This window comes from Vulpes vulpes, chromosome 16, assembly GCF_048418805.1.
Source record: "Vulpes vulpes isolate BD-2025 chromosome 16, VulVul3, whole genome shotgun sequence".
NCBI lineage: Eukaryota > Metazoa > Chordata > Mammalia > Carnivora > Canidae > Vulpes > Vulpes vulpes.
The window spans coordinates 90350876-90376054 of NC_132795.1; the positions used below are offsets into that span (position 1 = coordinate 90350876).

Below are 25179 nucleotides of genomic sequence, written 5' to 3' on the forward strand. Positions count from 1 at the left end.
TAAAAATTTTTTCCCCTAATTTACATATCAAAAATAATGTGGAGTAAAACTAGGGATAAAAAGAAAAAGTCATGATAGTATGGAAAATTTAACAACCAACAGTGCAGAAATGAACATGAATTTCTAAGTACCTATTTTTTTCTATATTTTATTACTTTAAAAAAAATGGCTCAGATAAGAAACTTAAAATACCCAGTAAAACAAGTATGAGAATTTTGTGAGACGTATTGCAGAGGAAAAGAATGGGCAAATAGTATAATTTTAAAATATTTATTGATTCAGACTTCCCAAAAACATTTTTTCAAATCACCAAAAGCCAGTACTTCTTTCTGCTCTCAATGCCAAGCCATTTTTTCCCATTCAAATAAGGAAGTAGCAAATATGTTCAGAATTAATCAGTTTATGATGACAGCTATGATTCTCAAATGCTTTTTTAAAAATACAAGTAAGGTCAAAGTTGCAAACCATACATAGTGATTAAAAAACCTGAACAGGCAAAGCCTTACTCCAACTGACCCAACAACCATTCGGTTGGATTTGGCCTTTCCAGGCTACAGATGACTTTGCTCAAGAGCCTTGTACAGGTTGGAGGGCTCTCATTGATGTTGTTCCCACCATAAGCACGGATGCTAATGCCAGGGGCTGCCATCGACAGCGCGGGCACAGACAGGAGACATCCTGCTCATTCCCTCTTACTCCTTAACAGATTTCTCTTCTTCACTCTCTTCATCAGTTTCCTCTTTTTCCTTATAAGAATCCTGGCTGTTCGTATCAATAAAATGATTTTCTTCCCCACTCTCTCTTTCTTCTACTTTTTCTTCTTCATCAAAGCTGGAAGAAGAAATTTATCAATCTTTCAAAGGAAAAATGATTTGGTCTAAAGGTCAACCAACCCTTTGCAACGTATATCATCATGGAGTCAGTCTTCCTCAAGGGCATGAGCTCTGATTTACCAAGACAGCTCTATAAAAGTGCCAATTTGGAAAAAAAAAAAAAAGTGCCAATTTGGGAACCAATCTATTTCAAACCTTGTTTGGCTCTGTAAACTTCATTTGAAAGTATCTTATTATTTTCATCATTTATGTCAGTCAGAAATTTAAATTATTCTGCTTTAAAAAACAAGATACTTCATCACCACGTAATATTTTCAATGTGCCAAGTGTTAAAATACCAATGTTTTACAACAGTTCACATGTATTGTGTTAGGTTAAAAGATCTTTTAAAGATACAGGACAGTATTTATTCTTTCCAGCAAGTAAGAATTTTTCCAAAGGTAAAGCATTTAGATGTCCTATATATGTTACCTTTCTTTATCTTCAGTGGAATTCTTCATCTCTTGATTGCTGAAGTACTCAAATACTTTTCCACTTTGGCCTTTCTTTGAAACAAACTCATCAGATAGTCCTAATGCTTTTAGGGTTTTAGAATAACGTTTTTCTGCTGCCATTCTTGCATTTTTCTATAGGAAAGACAAACCTTTTTAGAGGAGAACAAAAGACTTTAAATTTTCATTAAAAATGTATGGGTTAAAAGCTCCAGTATTAGAAATTAAATCTAATAATCACAGTTGACTCAAAGTAAGCAAACCTTCTGACCAGCAATCCCACTCCCCAGCATATACCCAGAGGAACTCCTACATATGTACCCCAGAAGACGTGTACAAAAACGCTCAGGAAAGTACTACTTTTAACAACCCCAAACTGGAAACAATCCAAATATCTCTCAACAATAGGATTGATAAATAATGGTCTATTCACACAACGGAGTAAAATAAAGCAATGACAATAAATGAATTCTATCGTACACGACAGTATGGATGGATTTCATGAACACAGTACTAAGCAAAAGAAGCAAAAGACAAGAGAATACATATAGAATGAATGATTCATTTACCTAAAGTCCCCAAAAGGGCAAAACTAAACCATACTGTGTAGGATGGTAAAACTGCAAAACACAAAAACAATAATAACAAAAACCAGGAAATGCTTATCTCAAAAATTAGAATGGTGGTTACCTCTAGGGAAGAGGGAGAGGTTTTGATCTGGTAAGGGTGCACAGGGTTTCTGGGGTGCTGGTGATGTTCTGTTGTTAACCTAGGTAGTAGCCACGTGACCTATATTCTTTACATTATATCTGTTTTATATACTTTTTAAAAATATACTTTTATGACTGCTCAAGGAATCTGGAAAAACAAGGAAGAAAATAAGTTCGCGATAGTTGTCAGAGGGTTCTTCCATTTTATGTACCTACTGGAACTTTTAGTCTTTAAATGCCAGATCTCTAATGCATCAAAGATGATAATATCATCAATGTGGTTATCTTTACTCTGGAGAAATCAATGGTTACAGCAAAAAACAAGAATTTAGAACTGAGACCAAATCTCCAGAATGTTATTTCCTGGCCTTAGGACCTGTGATGACCCTCTCAGACCTAAAGCAGGTCAGGAGTCATCACAGTTCCTGAGACCACAGGAACTCTTGTGATCTACAAGACGCCTGGGGTTCACTAGGGCCTCAGCTTTGGTCACCCTTTACCTTCCATGAGTGGATATGAACTAGTATAGGGCCAAGAGTTGCCATGTGGACCTCCAGCTAAGGTAACTAGGATGGGCCAGCTCCAGTGCACCGATGGCATCCCATATTGGAAAGGGTGTGGGAGATCACCCAGTCTTACCCCCATACTTAACAAATAAGGACGGGGCACCTGGGTGGCTCAGTTGTTAAGTGTCTGCCTTCAGCTCAGATCATCATCCTGGAGTCCCGGGATCGAGTCCCACATCAGACTCCCTGCATGGAGCCTGCTTCTCCCTCTGCCTGTGTCTCTGCCTCTCTCTCTCTGTGTGTGTCTCTCATGAATAAATAAACAAAATCTTAAAAAAAAAAAAAAAAAAAAAAAAAGGAAACTAGAACACTCCCTCCACCCCCAGTAAGGTTGGGCAGTTTGCTTAAGGTCATAAGGACAGTGAATGGTAGAACCAAGGCTCTTTTGACCATTTCCTGGGTCTTTTCCATTTCACCATGCTGCTTTCTCTAAGTAGTAGTGCTCATCCTGGAGTTTGAAGGTAGCTTAAACCTGACTTCAGCAATGCAAGTGTCAGATATCTATTTGCCTAACCTAGGGACTCCAGCATACTGAGGGACCACGGCATCTAGTGTTCCATGAGGGAAATAAAGACTGATTACAATGGATAAGCTACCACCAGTGATTTCTGTGATGCTCTGGAAAACTGAAAACATACCCAAACTGTTGCTAAAATGCACCTGCTATAAAATACAATAATTTTTAGAAAAGTTAATAAAATGCATCCAGAGGCTATGAACACCAACACACAGGCCTTGAAGAACCGAAAGTCAGGGCTAAGTGAGAAGATAAGAACTATGCCCCAAAGACTGTAGAGTAGAATAAAGAAAACCCAAATAACTCTTAATCCATTAAAAACATTTTATACTCTGATAAAAGCAAGTTAAATATAAAAGAGATTAAAATAATATCAAAGCCGGTACTCATGAACTCTTCATTTGAATTTGGTTGAGAATTTAGAATCTACTCAATCAGTAAACCTTGTGATTTCCAAGAAACAGGACAACATAGTTTGTTCTGTCCTGGCTGGTAAGCTTATTCTGCTAGAGAATAACTCAACAGCAGCAAGACCACAATTAGCGCTAATACATGGATAATGTATAAAGTTGTGAGTGGATTTATTAAATAACAGCTGTTAATTAGCAGCAATAGTCACAGCAAAACAGACTGCAAAAAAAAAAAATGCACTAATTTATGTTAACAAAACCAGAGCAATGGTGAGTCACTGCCAGTCACTCTATATATAGAATTAATTACCTTTTAGTATTTTATATCAAGGTGAGTAGTGTATAACTATTCTTAATTGAAATAAACATTTCCTCCTTGCATTTCACCATGCAAAAGAATTGTACAGACTACAAGATAAAAGGAACAATGAGAATAACTATGATTATTTTATTTACTATCAAAGACTGCTGGGATCCCTGGGTGGCGCAGTGGTTTGGCGCTTGCCTTTGGCCCAGGGCGCGATCCTGGAGACCCGGGATCAAATCCCACATCAGGCTCCCGGTGCATGGAGCCTGCTTCTCCCTCTGCCTATGTCTCTGCCTCTCTCTCTCTCTGTGACTATCATAAATAAATAAAAATAAAAATAATTAAAAAAAAAAAAAAAAAAAAAAGACTGCAAAAACCAAAACAGAACAAAACAAAAAACAAGTGTTGCTTCTTCTGAAAACCAAAATAATGTACAATGATTAAAGTTTGTCTACAGTCAGTGCCCTCAATTGAAGGGGAAAAATATTTATTTTTTGTAATCATAAGTTTCATTTACAGTAATTCTTTCATTTATTTAATTACTGAGTACTTATTTTGTAAAAAGCCCTCATGAGAGGTAGTGGGTGTATATGGAAAGAGAACAGTGTTTTTGGACAAAAGGAACAGCAGAGACAAGAGCCAAAAGTGGCAGAAGTAGAATCAGCTATGAAAACTAACCTGTTTTCAACATGCAAAATTTCTTTATGGGTTTAATTTCACACACACTGCTTATTTTGCCTCACTTTCTCTTGTGCTTAGAAGCAGTGGGAATTCACAGCATGGCACAACAGCTTACTCATGCTGAGACTCATCACTATCAAAGACTGCAAAAAACAGTGCTCTCAGCCCAGGTTAATCCTAGAAAAAAAATGAGAGGTCATTACCTGGCTAATTTGATCCTAACAGTTCAGTTTTGGTTCAACAAATGTTTATTAACATCTCCTCTGTGCCAGAGGATATCCTAGGTGGTGGGTGCTAGGAATACAAAGATTTGACCACAACCTTTAAAAGTAACTAGCTAGAAGGGAAGAGAGATCCTGAAACATATCATTTCCACACAATATAGCAGGAGCAAAGACAAAGGTATGCAGAGGTTAATAAAAAACACAGAAATGGGGGATCCCTGGGTGACGCAGCGGTTTAGTGCCTGCCTTTGGCCCAGGGCGCAATCCTGGAGACCCAGGATTGAATCCCACGTCGGGCTCCCAGTGCATGGAGCCTGCTTCTCCCTCTGCCTGTCTCTGCCTCTCTCTCTCTCTCTCTCTGTGACTATCATAAATAAAAAAAAAAACAAAAAAACAGAAATGGGCACCCAATTCAACCCAGGAAGCAATTCAAGTAATTTTATATGAATACTTGAAAGATCAGTATGAAAAAAAGGAAGAGGCTCTAAGAGTGTTCAGAAAAAGCATGAATAAATAAGTTTGGAACTTGTAGTCTAGTATGGTCTGAAAGCAAAGGGTGGTCATGGTGAGGGGGCAGGGGGTGTGTTGGGGTCGATGAACAAAGAGGTTAACAGGAATCAGAATGTAGAGGATTCTATACACCAGGCTAAGAGTCATGGAGTCATCTTCTGGGAAAGAGCAGGACAGTTTAGTCTTCCAAACAATTGTTTGGAAGCAGACTGACTTGGGTCCAATCCTAGTTCCATTATTAACTAAAAACCTTACTAGTTACTTACCTTCTTTGAACTTCAGTTTTTTCCTCTGTAATATAAGAATACCCACTTTGTAGTATTTGAAGACAGTGATAAGACCTTTTGATATTTTTCATTGAAAATGAGAATGAGTAGAATCAGTGAAAATGGATGATTGTCACTAATATCAGAGGTTATTTACTACCTACCCAGGGTAACATTTTGGCAAGGGAACAGGAATGGCAAAGTGAAGATATGATGGGTAGCTTTGCAAAGAACAAGGCCAGAAAACTAGTCAAATCACTACAATAACTCAGAGAAGAGATAACAGAGGTTTCACGTAGCATTTCATCATTGAGAATGGAGAAAGGCAGATCCAAAAATTATTTAGGAAGAAAATTTGTCAGGTCTCTCACTGGCAAGTGAAAAAGGGAGGAAAAGTGGTTACCAGTCTCCAAAACTGTGGCCCAACAAAAGTAGGAAATCAAAGAGGAAGATCTAGTTTGAGGCAAGATGGATGTAAGATGTCTATGGGAAATCTGTGTAGATATAACTACCAGACAAGCAGCCGGGAGCTGGAAATAACTACTTTGAGCTAAAAGTCAATCACTTTCTGCTAGGTAATTCAGAACAGTTTATGACGATTTTTCCCTTTAAAATTGAAACTAAGAAATTAAAAAAAGAAACCCACTCCTTAAAATGAAAAGCATTATATAAATTTCCAAATCTGTAAGTAAACGGGTCCTATAACTTTGAGAGATTATAAATGTAAATTCACCTATAATACGTGCCCCTGTCCTCAGTGTTTCATTGAGAAGGGCAGTCCTATAATGCTGGCAGGAAGCTCCAAATGCAACAGCTTTTACAAGGTTACAACACAGCACCTGTAACCTCCAGTGAGTCTGTGGATCGTTAAGCTATGTCACCCATAAGAACACCTCCTTTGTGAGTACAAAGGAGAAGATGATGTGAAATGGACAGATATCTCTTAGGGGGAGACTGTAAAACTGAGTATAAATATAGTAAAATCAGAACTCACTGTCCATAGGACCAAATTATTTTTCCAATGAAAAGAAAGTCTTTTTGGTAATTGTAGATAAGAATGAAAATTATAGACTCACTTAAAAAAACTGATCAACAGGGCAGCCCCAGTGGTTCAGCGGTTTAGCGCTGCCTGCAGCCCGGGGCGTGATCCTGGAGACCCTGGATCAAGTCCCACATCAGGCTCTCTGCATGGAGCCTGCTTCTCCCTCTGCCTGTGTCTCTGCCTCTCTCTCTGTGTGTCTCTATGAATAAATAAATAAAATCTTAAAAAAAAAAAAAAACAACTGATCAACAAAATGAAAAGGGAACCTACTGGATGGAGAAAATATTTGCAAATGATATGTCTGATAAGGGGTTAGTATGCAAAATATATAAAGAACTCATAAAAGTCCTAGCAAAAAGCCAAATAATCCAATTTAAAGGATCTGAACTGATATTTTTCCAAAGAAAATATTCAAATGGCCAACAGGTACATGAAAAGGTGCTCAACATCACTAATCATCAGGGATATGCAAATCAAAACCACAATGAGGTATCACCTCACACTTGCTAGAATGGCTAATATAAAAAAGACAAGAGATAACAAATGCTGGTGAGGATATGGAGAAAAGGGAGTCCTTGTGCACTGTTGGTAGGAATGTAAATTAGTACAGCCACCCTGGAAAACAGTATGGAGGTTCCTCAAAAAATTAAAAACAGAAATACAATACAATACAGCAACATCCAACTTCTGTGTATTTATCTAAAGGAAAAATAATCACTATGTTGAAGTGCTATCTGCACCCACATTCATTGCAGCATTATTTACAATGGCCAAGGCATGGAAACAACTTAAGTGTCTATCAAAAGATGAATGGGTAAAGAAAATGGTGTATATGTGTAACAGAATACTATTCAGCCATAAAAAAGGAAATCCTGCCATATGCAACAATATGCAACAAGATTGTAGCTCTTAAAGGCTTTGAGGCCTTTATGCTTAGTGAAATAAGTCAGACAGAGGAAGACAAATACTGTATGATCTCACTTACATGTAGAATCTAAAAACAAAAACAAAACAAAGTCATAGAAAAATAGATCAGATTTGTGGTTACCAGGGGAATTGGATGAAGATGGTCAAAGCTATAAACCTCTAAGTATAAGAAAAATAAGTACTGGGAATGCAACGTACAACATGATGACTGTAGTTAACACCACTGTATGGCATATTTGAAAACTGCTAAGAGAGTAAATCCTAAAAGTTTGGTTAACTATATGAGGTGAGGATTATTAACTAAATTTACAGTAGTTACTGTTTCACCATACATCTATGTCAAGTCACATGCTGTACATCTTAAATTTACACAGTGCTCTAAGCCATATACCTCAATGAACTGAAAAACAAAACAAAACCTGGCAAAACCTAGCAGAAACAAAACCTGGCAAAACCTGATTCCAATTAGCATTTTGTTTCATTTTTTAATTCTTCAGACTTCCAAGTAGTATCATGAAGATTCGCCTTAATATATGGCTAAATTGGTACTAAAAAAAAAAAAAAATCAGCCATGAAGAACAGGTTGTGAAACTATTATTTTGAATATGACTGCAGTAGCAGTGTGTTCTTTATCAAGCTAACATGCCTCCTCAACAAGATTTGATGCTCAGATTTAAGCAAAAACTTACTTGACTGATTTGATGAAGCTGTCACAGAAACAATAATATGTCTCAATAAATTATATAACATATAAGAAAAATGGACTGTAAGTTAGGCATTAGAGATGTATTAAAAAAAAAAAAAAGCTGATTGTAGCTCTTAAATTCCAACAAACACAACCTGAGCAACTCTTTCAAACAGTAGCGGCCTGTTTTTTAATTTTTCTTCTCTTTCTTCTAGTTCTTGTTGGTATTCTCTCATCCTTTCCTTTTCACTCTTTCTAAAATCAAATAAAAGGAAGGGAATTTTAAAAAGAAATAATAATTTGCACATACAACATTTAGCTTAGATGACAAATCAGAAATTAAATTATGAGCATGGCTTACAATTTACCACAATACCTTTCCTAGACTGGTAAATTTTTATGAAATGCAGAATAAAATGCTTTAAACTGGCCTGAAGAGATGAATAAAGGCCCTCTTAACTCAATTTTAAGTGCAGAAAACCAAGAAAACTTAGTTCAAATTAGATATCTTCTCCTTGAGAAATTTCTTCTGAAAAACAAGATCTTGCTTTTCTCTTTTTCCCCTAAACAAGATCTTCTATAGGTGGGTGGCAAAGTTAATTAAATGAGAGCAAGTCAGGGGAAAATGAGGAGTAAGGGAATAGAACATATAGAGAAAAAGGAACCAAAATACTAAGTTCACAGTAAATGTACTTACTATTTGGGAAAAATCCTTTATAAAAATCCTATAATTTATTGGGAATAAAATATGATATTCTATATAAAATAACATGTAAAACATACTAACTCTACCAAGATAATAAGATTACATGGATTAGAGAAAAGAATTGTACTACAGAATGATACTTATGATTAATTTATACACAAAATTGGTATTAGGAAAAATCCAGTTTACTTTCTTGGGGTGGATAGTATTTTTTCTAAAAAATTCTGCTCAAGTTTATCAAATTAAGTTCCCTGTATCGAATTACACTGATATACATTATATGGAATATAAACATAATATACATTATAAAGAAATATAATTGTTATAAATAATATATATTTTAAAAGGAATACCAATAATAAGTAAAAACCAATATATAGATTGGGGGGTACTTATAAATCAGATTAAAAATTAATAAATCATATTACTTATCCAGCTTTGGGGGAGATATTTTCCTACTTAAACATGAACATTTTTTACATAAAAATATTCCTCTGGAACACTGGTTTTCAAACTTTGTATTGCAGAATTCCAGTGTTCTGTGAAGGGGTTCTGCAAATATTTTTATTTATTTATATTTTATTTATTATATCAAAACTCCAAGAATTGCAATACACACCGCTAAACACTTACACACGTGTTAATTGACATATCACATAACTGATGTTAATTAATATCAATGTGTTAATTTGTGACCTCATATTTCATGCACCTTAGAACAAAGCTCTTCAACAGACCTATTTATTGAACAATATTCTGAGATTACACAGCAAGCTATTAAACGAGAGCTTTACTGTATGAGTCAAGATTTTTCAGTGTTAACTATACTGGAATTAAAATACAAAACCTAAAAAGATTTTTCTCAATATCATTACAGTGCAACCAAAAGTAGCATAAAGAAGGGGCGCCGGCTGGCGCAATCAGTAGAGCATAGGACACTTGGTCTCAGATCATGTCATGTTCGGCCGCACAGTGGGCATGGAGTCTACTTAAAAATAATAGTATAGAGTCAAAAAAAAGGTTAGATACTGATATAAGATTACAACTATTAACTGTGGCCACGATATAAAACATTTCTGCTCAGCAACATGGCTTCAGGGTCCTCACCATGAGGTGAGGTGAGTGAGTTTGTGTGTGTGCACATTGAGTGTAAGTAATTGATAGCAACTTGAATCCAGAAACTAAACTACTAAATTCTTTTAGGATACCTGAGAGATTTGACTCTGGATTTAGACATCTGAGCTAAACTTTGATGGGAGTCATAAGCTTTAGCCCGGATTGTCAGGAGTTTCTGCAATTCTTTCATTCTTTGCTTCTGCTTAGTTAGGATCCGATTTCTCTCTTCTTCCAACATTTTCTTTTCCTCAAGTGATCTCCTGAGGGCAACAAACTAAGGCTTAATTCACTTTAAGCCAGTAAGAATGTTGTTCAGCAAAGATTTAACACAGGAAAATTCAAGCGTTGAAACTAAAGGCAACCTTTCGAGAAGGCTTTGACTTGTGAAATTGGAAATCAACAGGCTGACTAACCTTTTCTATCCCAAAGATTGGAAATGGAAAATATACTCATTTCTTAGAAGAACATCCTCTGGCAAAATGCTCTATATTATCTACCAAAAATATGTTACCAAATATAATTTCATATTTTCAAATTGACTGACATAAAATCAATATGGCTACAAACACTGTTTTAGCAACCATGAGTCAGCTAGTGCTATATTCTAGTCGTTTACCTTGTGGCTTGTTCTCTCCCTCTGGAAGATACTGTGGGCATTGGAGGGGGACAGTTACAAGGCACAGGCTTTGCACTTGCACTTCTTCCTGGTGACTTGTTTCTTGGAGACAGAAAAGGCCGTGTTTCTTTTGAATGTTCCTCATCTGCTGCAATGTCTGCCAAAATTTTCTCTCTTTTAGTGGATGCAGTGGAGGCTGCGTGAAGATTGGGTGGTTTATGGGAGGTTGGGAGTTTTGAACACTTCTGTTCTGAGACGTGTTTCTGGTATCCCTCAGGAAGCTTTTCAAAATCAGCAATCTGGCATCTAAACTTGTGTGTACACTTCAGCCTTTCAGGCTGCTCAGGATACTTGAGCTTCCTTGGAGCACAACTTTTGTGACCTGACCTAGAAGGCAAAGGGGATGGATTCTGCAAGAGCTCTTGGGCTTTCAGCTGCGTCATAATGTCTCTATAGAGCTCCTCTTCTTTTAACTTCTCTTTGGTAGCTGAGCTATAAGTAGATCGAGGCACAGGTCTGGCCTTAAATCGATTTGTTTTCTTTTTAGACTTAAACAAGTCTCTCAGCTTCTTTTCCCGGATTGCTTGCTTCTGTTCCTCTCTTGCAATGAACTTAAATGGCTTTTGTGAGGCCAGAAGAGCTTCTTTGTTCTTTTCCTTCAAACGCTTTCTGCGGTCTTCATTTTCCTTGACTAGGTCATGATAAAGGGGGAAAAAGACGAATGCAGGAACTGGAGTGGCTCGGAATTTTTTCTTACACTCTGATTCTTCTTCTTGTTTTTTGAGCAGTTGGTGTACCATTTCAATATCTGATTTTGATTTCATGTTCTCTTCTTTCTTCCTCTGTTCCCTAATCATCATCTGAAAAGGCTCAGGAACTGTAATCTTTGGCACCCATTCTCTTGGTTTCTTCTTTGTTTTTTCAACGGCTGGGAAGTAAGCATCTTCACACCGAATATAATCTTCAACAGAAAAGTTTGTCCACATGTTGTTGATGAGCTCTTTTGCATAGCTCATCACCACCCTCTTTTTCTCAGGATACTCTTTTTCTAAGTTGGGCAACTCGTCTTCAGAGGAAGACATAATCAAGGAGGAAGACGGCCCTAAATCAGGCTCTGAAGATGTCATTAATGAGATAGGGTGATAAGAGTTCTTTTCTGATTCAGACCTAAATAAGAATAATAATTAAGTTACACTCTCAGTTGCATGTGACCAAATATAAAAATTAAGAATTATAAGATCAAGGTATTATCAGTTAGAAGGCAGGAGCTGGATACATAAAGCTTATAATTATCACTTTTACTTAGAATAGAGCTCAGAGATCCTCTAATTTAACTCCCTCATTTTACAGGGGAACCGAGACAGCAGTGGCTCCTTGTGGCTAATGTCTATTAAATTCTCCACATATTTCTCAGAGTCATCATCTTAAAACATACATCTAGTCATGGAATTCCCCCTCTTGAAACTCTTCTATGGGGATCCCTGGGTGGCTCAGCGGTTCGGCGCCTGCCTTTGGCCCAGGGCCCGATCCTGGAATCCTGGGATCGAGTCCCACATTGGGCTCTCTGCATGGAGCCTGCTTCTCCCTCTGCCTGTGTCTCTGCCTCTCTCTCTATGATGAATAAATAAAATCCTTTAAAAAAAAAGAAAAAAAAAAAGAAACTCTTCTATGATTTGCCATTGTAACAGAGTCAAGTCTAGATCATAAAGGCCCTTTAAGACTAGCCCCTGGCCACCTTTCCTGTTTCACCTCTCGCCTCTCTCGCCCTCCAGTTACTAATCTTAAGTCATATCCAATCACATGAAGCTCCTCACATATACCATGATCTCTCATACTACCATGCCTCTGCACATGTGGTCTGTTGCCTAGAAGCCCACTCCTTGCTTCCTGCATCTGTACAGCTACTCCTCCTGGAGTTCTGAGATTGAGTCCCACATTGGGCTCCCTGCATGGAGCCTGCTTCTCTCTCTGCCTATGTCTCTGCCTCTCTATGTCTGTCATGAATAATTAAATATAATCTTTTAAAATAAAGCAAAAAGTACACCTTGAGATACAATGGTGGGTGCTCTCGAGAGAGAGCTGTATCTATACTTTATATTTTTAGTGAGTTCATGTTTTTTTGTTTTGTTTCTTAAACTTAGCATGGCGCCCAACATGGGGCTTGAACTCACAATTCTGAGATCAAGAGCTACGTTGAAATCAAGAGTCAGATGCTTAACTGACCCAGGTACCACCCAGGTACCCCTGAGTTCATGTTAATCCACATAATGTAAAGGGATTTTAAAATTAAATTTTAATATTTTCACTTAAAAACGGCCCAGCCTGGCTGGCTCAGTCATTAGAACATGCAACTCCTGAACTCCAGGCTGTAAGTTCAAGCCCCATGTTGGGTGTAGAGATTACTTAAAATCTTTAAAAAATAAAAATAAAAATAAAAATGGCCCAGACTAAATATTTTGACACATATCTACAGTTCTATGAGTGGCAGGTCAGAGAAAAAAGACTAAATGACCACCAAATGACCCTAAAAACAAGAAGCTATTGGTGGATAAGCCATTACACATTTTTTTTAAAGATTTTATTTATTTATTCATGAGAGACACAGAGATAGATAGATAGAGAGAGACAGGCAGAGACAGAGACAGAGGGAGAAGCAGGCTCCATGCAGGGAGCCCGATGTGGGACTAGATCCCGGGTCTCCAGGATCACGCCCTGGGCCAAAGGCAGTGCTAAACCGCTGAGCCACCCAGGCTGCCCCCATTACACATTTTAAATAAAATCCAGTCTCTGTATATCAGTAAAAGTACAAAAGGATAGTTGAGAGAAAACATTCTGAAATACTTCTGTTCTGCATGTTTAAGTATACATTTTATTTTACAGCCCACAAATAATGTTATGTACAAACTTACCTGGAAGAGATACTAGAAGCTTCTTCTCTGATGATCACTGGCTGAACTTTTAAATTTAATTTATTCTGGTACATTTTCTCTAACTTTGCCATAGTTTCCAAGTGGGCAGCTTTCAGCTCTTCTAGTTTCCTAAAATACTCTTCATTAGAGTGGCAAATATCAGAAAAGTCCACAAAGTCCTCATCGCTTATTTGTGTTTGTTCATCTACCTCAGAAATGTTGGTGTTAAAATCAGCCTGGTAGGAGGAAAAAAAATCTGTTAAATGGTGTTTAGAACTGAAGACAAATTAAACTGACACCAATTCCCAATGCTGCTTCTTAAAGTGTATGCTTAATTAGATTATGTTACTTGTGGGTACCTACATATAATGGATTATAAGTTACTTGTGGACTATGTACATTTTCCCTTAATGATATTTTATTAGGAATGAGATGGGGCACCTGGGTGGCTCAGTCAGTTGAATCCAACTCTTGATTTCCATTTCAGTTATGATCCTGGGGTCATGAGAGCAGCCTAAGTCAGGCTCTCTGCTCAGCAGGGAGCATGCTTGCAATTCTCTCTCCCTCTGCCCCTCCCCCTTTTGCTAAAATAAATGAATACTAAAAAAAAAAAAAGAATGATAGAGAGAGACATCAGGAAATAAATGCGATTTAATTCATTTTATAAAGAATAGTTAAATTCCCAGATCATATACTAACCCGTAACAGGATAGAACCAAACCACCCTTTATAAAGAGCCTCTTTCTGAGTTGTAAGTTTTAACTGAGATGAAGAAAAACATTCTTCCTGCTGCAAACCAACCAAACACAGCGCAATAGCCAGCCCTAGCAGGCCTTCTGCAGCGTGCCCTTGGAGAGAAGACAGGGAGAAAAAGAAGTCAGGGAAATGGGAGAATGGGGACAGGAGAAGGGAGGGAACAAATTTCTCATTGGTTCACCAAGGAGATGCCTCAGGAGGGAATAGGAGGGACCATCAGAACAGCCACTTCTGGGGCAATAAGAGCAACAGCTCCCATGGGTGACAGACTTTGGGAGTGACAAGAGAACAAGAGTAGTACAGTATAATAACCACAGAGTGCAGCTATGCTATATATAGGTCATCCCTAGAAGGGTCTGACTATCCTCCTCCCCCATTCCTTTCACGGTTTTTTTTTTTTTAAGATTTTATTTATTTATTCATGAGAGACACAGAGAGAGAGAGAGAGGCAGAGACACAGGCAGGGGGAGAAGCAGACTCCCCACAGGAAGCCCGATGCAGGATTCGATCCTGGGACTCCAGGATCAATACCTTGGGCTGAAGGGAGGCGCCCCACCACTGGGCTACCCAGGTGTCCCTCAAAGTTCTTTAACTGAAGCAGCTAACGTGGTAAAATTGCATTTTCTCCATAAATAAAAAATTTTTAATATTTTCTCAGTTGAGAAACAGTTGAAGTTATTTATGATGGTATGCATAAAAGGCTGCTGACCATGGTTTTAAATTAAACTTAGTGGCTGAAAGACTTAAAATGAAAAAAGTATATCTGCCATAGAAAATTATAGATATATAACAATCTGATAAGACTCTAGGAAATAAAATCGAGTACCTTTCTCCCAATAGGAAAATTCAGAACATCAATTGTATACAAATAGTTATAGGTATGTTCGGTTTTTTTTTTAATGGACTAAAAACAGTGTATAAGAAGCCAGTGTTGTACCACTTGAGGTAACTTAAAAAAAGTGAAATGGGGTGCCTCAGTCGGTTAAGTGTCTGCCTTCAGCTTAGGTCATGATCCCAGGGTCCTCGGATCGAGTTCCACATCAAGGCCTGTATCCCTGCCCAGCCTGCTTCTCCCTCTCCCCTGCTTGTGCACTTGCTTTCTCTCTCTAAAATAAATACATAAAATCTAAAAACCAAAAAAGAAGAAGGAGAAAACAAGTTTTCCTCAAAAGAACTGGTATGCGGAAATTTATTACCAACAAATTTATGTCTCAAAGGAAATTTATGTATGTCCTACAACTCAAGTCAGAGAATTTTCTGATGTCTTCTGCAGTTTCTGTACGTGCTCTTCATCATTACTTTTTTAGTCGTGGAGCTTAGTTCTTAGATGAGAGCTTTATTAACTTCTTCATTCATTAAATATTTAGAGACGCCCAGCATTCAGCTGGCTCCTGATACAGATCAGATAAAAATTCCACCTTCCAGAAGCTTCCAGCTAGTTTAGAACAGGTACATAACTCAGTAGCAGGCTTTAAATGAGACGGAACTCCTGACTCCTGTCCACAAACTGCTCCCAGCTGTTCTGAAGAGGGAGACAGACGAGTGACCATATATGTCATGATATAAGACACCATGAGAACTCATAGAAAGAATGCCTAACTCTGACTAGGGAGGAAAAAAAAAGGTAGAATTTGTAGAGGTGAGCCAGACTGAAGGCATAAGGATGGGTGAGGACAGAGTGTGCCAAATCAAGGGAGCAGGGAAAAACAGAGACATCTGAGGCACAGTGCTAGAACATTCATCATGATGAAACCTCCTGACAATGCAACTTGCAGGTAGTATGATCTCAAGCAAACTGAGGCTCAAAGGAGGCAGGTGACCCACTTGCAGTTGCACAGCTAGTAAGTAGCAGAGCTGGTACTCAATTTCAAATCCGTTGTGCTCCAAAGGCACACCACACTCCTCCCAAGGGCAGGGGGGTTTTTTAGCCACAAGTGGAATGAACAGGCATTATGTGCTCAGAGGGAGGTAGTCTGAGTGGCAGTGGGGAGCAGGGTATAAGGAGCCCAGATGAGGGTGGGAAACAAGGTGAAAAAGATAAGTCAGGAGCCACCAAGAGCCCAGGTGGCCAGGCCATAGCCAACAGGAGCCTTGAAGAATGTGACCAGAGGAGTGACATATTAATGCTCAGAAGGAGTCTTCTTATAGCGAGTAGGAGGGAATGAAGGAAGGCAAGGCTGACAGTAGTTAATGGGCTACAGCAAAGGCCCGAGTTAGAGATATTAAGGGCAAAATGAAGGGGGCAGCACCAGGGACAAAAGAAAGGAAGCTGCCTTGAGAGATTTAGGAAGCTGAAGTATCAACTTGACAATGGTCTGGCTGTGGGCAAGAAAATAAAAAAAAGATTTCTGTCTGGAGTGCTGTCTAGGTAGATGGTGGTGCTGCCATTCATCGATACAGGGGATACAGCAGAAAAGAGTGTTTTAGGGAAAGGAAACTAATCTATGTCTTAGACACACTAAGTTTCAGGGATTAGTCAGGCAGCCAGGTGGTCAGAAGTCTGGGAGGTAAATATATCTGGAGAGCTGCTAATAAGGCTGGGCTGGAGAGGGAGATATGGCAGGTACCAGGGCACACAGAAGTGACAGGTGCAGCTTTGGATGTGGATAGGGTTGCCCAGGGAGAGGGGAACAATGAGAGATGAGAACCTGAGGATGGAAATGCTGGCAAACACCAACATTTAATAAGCAGGGAGAGGAGGACTGATATGAAAGAGAAAGTGGTCACGACAGATACAAAGACCAAGTGATAAGAGTATTCAAACCAAAGGAGTTTTAGCTTGGTTTGAGTTTGGAAGATAAAGGAAGGCTGCCTGGAGGAGGTAATGTCCGAGATGAGTCAAAGAATGGAAGAATCTGGAGGGTCAAAGAGAGTGTAGGGGAAAAAGGCAAAGGGTACTCTGGACAAACTTCCAGATGTATTTAAATGACATGAGTAAAAGCAGCAAGGGCGGACAGTACAGTGGGGAGCAAGGTGCACAGTTGAAGGCTAAGAGCAGAGTAAAAGGCATAGAGCAATTTTGAGGAGCGGTAGCCGTTTCTCATCTAACTACTGGCTCCCAACCACTGGCTGGTCACCTGGTTTCAGTTCCCTTATAACCCTTCAATAAGAAGCACTCCTATGGAAGTTAAATACCTTTTCAGTTTGGAGCGCTGTCATGCCTTGGGAGAAGGATTACAGGCGTGGGGTCCGAATTCTCCTTCGAGCCTAGGTTCTGCACTCCTTAGCCATGTGACATAGGCATTTACCTTCTGAACATTAATTTTATGACACATAAGGTAGGTGCCAGGTGTATGCTATTGTCTTGTGGCTCCCACACCTCCCTTCTATACCCTGCTCTGTGATGCTGGGGATGGGACTCCAAAGAGGGTTTCTACTTTGCCAGCTGCTCCCCACTATATTTGCCAAAAGTAAGATTAGAGGGAAACTACAAGGCTGGAGGAGGAAGGGACTGTATTCCTTTCTGTTAGTTCTCCATCTGCTTGAGCCTCCCCGACATCAGTTCTTCCCCTGGGCAGCAACAGTAGTTCATCCTAGTAGCAGTAGTTGATTCCAGTTTGCAGTTTTTCCAATGCTCACAGCATCAGCAAAATCACCTCAGGACCTCACTTGCTGTTCCCCCTCCCTGGGATGCTGTTCCTTTAGATATCAGCATGGCCCACTTGCTCACTCCTTCAGGTCTTAATGAAATGCCATCTTCTCAACAAAGACTTCACTGTCTACTGTATTTGAAATTACAACGTCCCTCCCCACTCATTGTCAGCCTCCCTTTTCTGGTCTTTTTTCCTTTTAAAGTCAGTTCTTTATTTTTTAAAAGATTTTATTTATTTAAGAGAGAGAAAATGTGCACACACATGGGGGGGTGGCAGAGGGAGAGGGAGAAGCAGACTCCTCGCTGAGCAGGGAGCCTGATGTGGGGTTTGATCCCAGAACCCTGGGATCATGACCTGAGCCAAAGACAGACACTCCCGACTGAGCCACCCAGGTGCCCCTCTGTTTTATTTTTTTCGTAAGTACTCACCCCAACTGACATCCTACATGACTTTATTTATTTGTGTATTATGTGCCTGCCCCTACCAATGGCAGATACTCAAGAAATATTTGTTGGATGAATGAGTACAAGCTTAAAAAATACTAAGTTTCCATAGAGGGAAGAAGACAGGTATTCCCTCAAAGAGGACTGAATCATTTGAAAAAAACCCGGCTGCCCTAAAGAGCTATGTTTAGGTATTAAGGGCTTACTTTCCAAAAACTACAATTAAAACCTAGGAGGACATTCCAAGAACTGTTTTTGGCAAAAGCACACATGCATTCTTCATTCATTCTCTTAGAACCTCCCTTAAAAGGAGGCCTTATAACAATCATTTTCACAAAAAGGCTAAAATTTATTTGGACCTGGAAAAAGTGTTTGAAAAAGTTATAGAAGGATGAGTAGCTTCTAACTTAGGCACTGACTTTTGCAAAGTATCCATTCCATTTCAGCTTAATACTTTAAATTTTTCAGATAAACTGATCTCACAGTGTTTTATCTGAAACAGGTGAATGGTTAATAAGCAGCTTCCAATTCTAATGCCATTTTTGTCTCCTCACAAAGGAAAATATTTAGTAAATCAAATAACCTAGGTCAAAGACATTATATCCTAAGAACTTAACACAGTACTCTTTCCCTTTAATCGTTCAGCTCTCTATGGAATGTTGTATATGTAGCCACCAGATTAGAGGATAATCTTCCCCTAGACTGGCTTGACCCATTTAGATAATGACTCCCTCTGGCACATGCTGATTCATTAGTAACCAGAACTCATAATTATTTGTGTTATAGTCTATCTAGTATCATCTGAAGTTCTGGAATTTTTATTTAAAAATTTTTTTGCATTGAAAGGATTTCTAACGAAAAAGGTAGATTTACATATATTAACATGGGCAAACCCCCAATAAAAGTTAAGAGAAGATGCAAGCTGCAGAACAATATGTGTATTTGTGTATATATATATATATATACACACACACACACATTTTTAATGTGACCATATATTAACATATTATGTACACAGGAAACAGGAAAAAGTCCAGAAGACTATATATCATTTTCAAAACAGTGGCTACCAATGGTGTGAGGGGGTAGAGGCGGGGTATCAGATTTTTTTTTTGCAGGGAGAGTTTTAAAAGGTCCTATGCCTTATTTGTAGCATTTGAAGGTTTTTAAGATTTTTTTTTTTAAGATTTTATTTTTAAGTAATCTCTACACCCAACATGAGGCTCGAACTCACAACCCCGAGATCAAGTCACATGCCCCAATGACTGAGCCAGCCAGGTGCCCTTGTAACATTTGAAAATTTAAAAAGAGAATATATTCATATATTATTTTCACAATTAAAATGTAACTTAAAAACATAAAAAGAGGGGTGCCTGGGGGCTCAGTTGGTTAAGCATCCGGCTCTTGGTCTCAGCTCTGGTCTTGATCTCAAGGTTAAATTCAAGACCTGTGTTGGGCTCCACACTGGGTGTGGAGCCTACTTGAAAATAGATTAATTTAATTTAACTTAAAAATAAATAAAAAGAATGTTTGTGAATATTAATACTAAATTTAAAATTGCACAATTTCTGGGGTGCCTGGGTGGCTCAGTTGATTGAGCATCTGTCTCTTGATTTTGGCTCTGGTCATGACCTCAGGGTCATGGATTCAAGTCCTGTGTCAGACTCCTAGCTCAGCTCAGAGCTGGCTTCAGATTCAGATTCTCTCCCTCCCTCTGCCTCTCCCTTCACTCTCTCTCTCAAATAAATCAATAAATCTTGGGGGGGGGGGGAGGAACTTGCCACATCCCCCAAAAAACTGAACAATTTTCAGGGGACACTTGGTCTGCCTAGCACCTCCCTTATTCCTTCTGGAAGGTGGCTCTCATATTCCCCCAGCAATACTTCTTACCTTTCCTTTGCTCATTTACCTGCTCCCACACTCATCCCCCAACTGCCTATAACTCTTCTAATTTTTTAAAATATTTTATTTATTTATTCATGAGAGACACAGAGAGAGAGGCAGAGACATAGGCAGAGGGAGAAGCAGACCTCACGCAGGGAGCCCGATGTGGGACTCAATCCCAGGACTCCGGGATCATGCCCTGAGCCGAAAAGGCAGATGCTCAACCACTGAGCCACCCAGGCATCCCTAACTCTTAATCCTTAACTCCCTATCCTCCCATCTACAAAACTGCCCACTTTTGTGCTCCTTTTCTCCTTCCCTCCTGTTTCAAAGATGAAATATCCCTCTCTTAGCACCATTTATCCCTTTCCTCATCACTAAAGCCAATGAATGGGAAACTTGCCCACTTTCTGGTAACCCTTCTACCACTGTAGCTGGTCCTTAATTTCTTTTGCTCCCTTTTTCTCTACTTGACTATTAAACACTAGGTTTTTAATTTTTTAAAGATTTATTTTAGTCAGGGGAACATGGGAGGGGCAGAGGGAGAGGAAGAGAATCCCAACCAGACTCCCGGCTGAGTGTAGGGCTGGAAGGGCAGGGGAGAGGTCGATCTCAGGATCTCCTGACTCTGAGATCATGACCTGAGAGGAAACCAAGAGTCAAACTCTCTATCTCTTTATCTCTACCAACTGAGTCACCCAGGCACCTGGCATATGTATACATGTGTATATATGCGTATATCTACATGGCACGAAGCCCACCTAAAAATATATGTGTGTGTGTGTGTGTGTGTGTGTGTGTATTTTTTAGGTGGGCTTCATGCCCAAGGTAGGGCCTGAACTCAGGATCCTGAGATCAAGAGTCCTGTGCTCCACCTATGGAGCCAGCCAGATACCCCTTAAATGCTAGGTTCTTCAGAATTCTATACTAGGCCCCTTCGCTTCTTTCTCCACATCCTCTCCCTAAGTGACTTCATTCATTCCCATTGTCTTAAAAATGCTGAAAATTGGGCAGCCACGGTGGCCCAGCAATTTAGCGCCGCCTTCAGCCTGGAGTGTGATCCTGGAGACCCGGGATCCAGTCCCACGTCAGGCTCCCTGCATGGAGCCTGCTTCTCCCTCTGCCTGTGTCTCTGCCTCTCTCTCTCTCTGTCATGAATAAATAAATAAAATCTTTTTTAAAAAATTGCTGAAAATTCCTAGGAAGAAGTCTATAGTCTAGATCACACAGGACTATGGTTTCATAGACCCTACCCCTTTCTACATATTTCCAATTGGTAGTTTTATAAGGCATCTCAAATTTACCATGTTCAAAACTGAAACCCCAAAACAAAAACAAACAAACAAACAAAAAAAAACCCTGAAACCCTGGGGCACCTGGGTGGCATAGTCAGCTAAGCATCTAACTCATTTCAGCTCAGGTCCTGACCTCAAGGTTGTGACTTCAAGGTCGTGAGATCAAACTCTGCTTTGGCTCCATGCTCAGGGAGGAGCCTGCTGGAGATTCTTTCTCCCTCTCCCTCTGCCCCTCCCGTTCATGCTCTTTCTCTAAAATAAATAGATAAATAAATCTTGAAACAAACAACAAAAAACGGAAACCCTAATTCCCACCCATTCTTCCCTAAGTTATCCCCAATTCAGTAAATGGCATTACTTTTCATGCAACTGGTTAAGCCAGAAAATGGAAATGAACATTCTTAATTTCTTCTTCTTCCTTGGCCTTCACATCCAATCTAACAGTAAGTCCTATGCATTCTAAAGAAATCTGTCCACTTCTTGCCACTTCTCCTAGACTAGAACCAAACCACCGCCGCCTGCCCCTGAAACCACATCAGCTCCTAACCAATTTCCTTACTTTTGCTTTGTCAAAGCCTCTAATCATTTCCCACAGAGCCATCAGTCGTCTTTTAAAAATGTAAATAGAAACATGTCAGATCTTTTAAAGTCTTCAAGGACCTTCTGCAGTACCTGTACTGACCATAAACTCTAAACTCCTTATCTTGGTCTAAAAGGCCCTGAAAAATCCGGCCCAGCTCATCTCTCCCACCTTGTCTCCTTCCCTGCCCTTCTCTCTCATCTCTTTTCTTTTCAGATCCTTAATCACACAAAACTCTCTTCCTATCTTAGGGCCTCTGCCTCTGCTGTTCCCTCGGCCTGGAATGTTTTTTCTACCCCTAGTCTTCAAGTGGCTTCTTTTTCTTATCTACCAGGCATCGACTTAATTGTTTACTCATTTAAGTAGGTTCCTGACTTCTTTTTTTAATCACAGAAGCCTATTCATTTCTTTCCCAGCATTTCTCATCTTATAATCATTTGGCTATTCATTTTGTATGTCTAACTTCCCCACCAGACTGGAAGCTTTGTGACGATGGGATCTGTCTGCTTCACTCACAAATGAATATTCAGTGGCTAGCGCTTAATAACTCTTTGATATTTGTTACCCCATTAGGAAGGTCAGTGAGACTTTACCTGTGAATTCAAGAATATTGCTTTACGCATGCCATCATCAACCACACAGCAAGGCCTATTAAATGCTATCTCCAATGGAGGCTAGATTCAAGGAACATACCTCAGAACTCAATATGGGCTCTGGGTCCTTCAAGGTGTGTGTGGGAGGGGGATGGGGTTCACTTTGGCAAACCAAAGGAGTGAAAGGAGCCTAGTGGTTCTCTAACCAGTCTTTTTTTTTTTTTTTTTAAAAGGCTAGGCATGGAGCCCAATGCATGGCTTGAACGCACAATCCTGAGATGAAGAATCGGACACTTAACCAACCTTGCCACCCAAGCGCCGCTCTAATCAGTCTTGTGTGGTACTTATAGTATCCATGAGTTTACTACATTTTGTAGATGATAAAGTTGAGACAAATTAATCTTTAAAAAAATCAAGGTAGAGACTCAAGATGAACAGTGAAGACAAGCTTGGCTCCTGCACCCTTTCTTGACTTTTCAGGGTTCCTTTCTCCAACCGGTGCCCTCTGGCTATCAGGTCTACTGTGGCAGCTTATCCAGATTTGCTTTTGGATCCTCCAAGTGTATCAAACTCATAAGACTTAGCTCCCTTTTCTGTTTGTTTGGTAGTAATCTGTCCCTTTGAAACTAGCTTGTTGGATGAATCGATCTCTCCTAAGGCACTAAATTTCTGATACAGATTCGCAGTTTAGCAGGGCAGTCTGGAAGTATACCTGCTACTACAGAAATGACTGACTCCTCCAGCACAGTAAGCCAAAGGAGAATTTAATCTTTGGGGCAGTTGTTCAAATGACAGTCTCATTGGCAGTTATTATTATTATTATGAATTTATACAAAGTGTTCCTTAGATAATGCACACATTTTCTCCTTTGGTTCTCCTAATATCCCAGTAAGAGACACATTTATTAGAGTTCTTTTACATACAAGGAAACTGAGATTGAAGAAAGTTACATCTTAGTATCACCTCGCAAATGGCAGAGAACAGATCCTGTCCAGGGTTCCCAATCCGCTTCCTCCACTCAAATCTTTTTCCTCTATCACTTTGCCTCCTTTGTTGGTTCTGAGATTTGTTTTGTGGGGAAGCTTTATCATGAATGAAACTGTTCCCAGGACTCTGACCTTGGTTCATGTTCAGGGTCTCAATGTACCTTACTCTGGATGACCTCGGGTAGTTTGTCTGCTGGTGAAATACTGACCATAGAAGGTGTTGCTACAGATTTTCTCCTTAAACACTTTTAGTGTTTAGAAAGTGTTTAGGATAGAATTTTAGTGTTTAGTTTAGTGTTTAGGTTAGAATTCCAAAATACCAGTGATTTTATTAGCCCTAGACCATAATGGTTTGTATCTGAGACGCTCTGGACAAACGGTATTAAGAATCTTTAACGGGGGGTAAGGCTTATATCTGCACATGACTAGTTAAAATTCAATCGTCCCATCTTTTAAGGGAACAGAGTAGATGGCAAACTCAGCCCTCTACCTGATGGGCAGGTGCTCACCACACATTTGACACTGAACATTGATCCGTCAAGGGTTTTCTCACTCTGAAGAGTCGTTTAGGAAAATGGAACCTCAGTCATTTGTTTCTCTGGATGCTTAACGTTCATCTGTGTATGATGTGCCCCCCTGAACTCTTGAATGGGTTTAAACACCGCCTCTCCTGTACTCTGTGAAGATGCACCAATAAAATAAATAATAATAATAAAAATTTTTAAAGAAATGCACCAATAACCAAGACTTTAAAGGGACAACAAAACACACCTGACAGCACAGCTGATTCGCCTGAGTTTCATGGGTCATGCACTATGGGGTACATCAGTTCTCCGCAAGTTGAAAAGAAACAGCAGTAACTGCTTTTGCAAGTGCGACAGATGCTGGAGCAAAAGTAAAGCTCCGTACTTGATGCTCTCTAGAAATGGAGGCTCTCCAAGAAATTTTTTTTTTTTTTGCAACGATCTCTTTGTGGAAAATTAAAAGATCTTCCAATCCAGCGCCCCGGTTCTGAGTACCTACCGTGGGGGTGCAGAGAAGGTGCGGACCGGGCCCACTGGGGGTGGGGGGCTGGGCAGGGCGCCTCCCGGCCGCGAGGCCGCCGCTCACCCAGCGGGACCCGAACCGCCCGCCAGCCAGCACCCGGCGCACACCCCGCCGCGGCCCGCGGCCCCCTGCATTACCCGCGCCAGCGCCCGCGGCGCCGCCTCCTCTCCGTCTTCCTCGTCCTTCAAGGCCGCGGCCGCCGCCGTCGCAGCCTCCGAGGGGTCTTCGCGTTGGGCCTGGGCGGCCTGCGCTCCGGGGCTGGAATCTCCCGGGCACTGGAGGCGGGCGGCCGCCGGGGTCGCCGCTCGCTGCGAGGCTGCCATGGCCGCGCCGCCGAGGCCCGCGCTCGCCCGGGGCCGGGGAGCGGGCGCGGACTCCCGCCACTCGGCGGCTCCCGGCTGGGGGCGGGCGGTTACCAAGGGCGCCGTAACCAGGGACGCTACAGGGCCCGCGAAGGGCCAAAAGGCCCCCGGACGCCCCTTCCGG

The 25179-nt window shown here is 40.2% G+C and overlaps 1 protein-coding gene across 2 annotated transcripts; it reads right to left on the reverse strand.

Annotated features, from left to right (window-relative positions):
• Window positions 1-256: 256 nt before the first annotated feature.
• On the reverse strand, window positions 257-25179 carry FAM161A (FAM161 centrosomal protein A). Of its 2 annotated transcripts, XM_072741700.1 has the most exons (7): window positions 24831-25158; window positions 13517-13752; window positions 10608-11774; window positions 10084-10251; window positions 8325-8424; window positions 1305-1459; window positions 257-831 (listed from the first exon to the last, which is right to left on the reverse strand). In XM_072741700.1, exons 1-7 carry the CDS (start codon window positions 25014-25016, stop codon window positions 693-695), a joined length of 2151 nt encoding a protein of 716 aa, XP_072597801.1. In that variant the 5' UTR covers window positions 25017-25158; the 3' UTR covers window positions 257-692. The 2 variants fall into 2 exon arrangements, with proteins under 2 accessions (XP_072597801.1, XP_072597800.1); XM_072741699.1 differs by lacking the exon at window positions 10084-10251 and having other exon boundaries at window positions 24831-25179.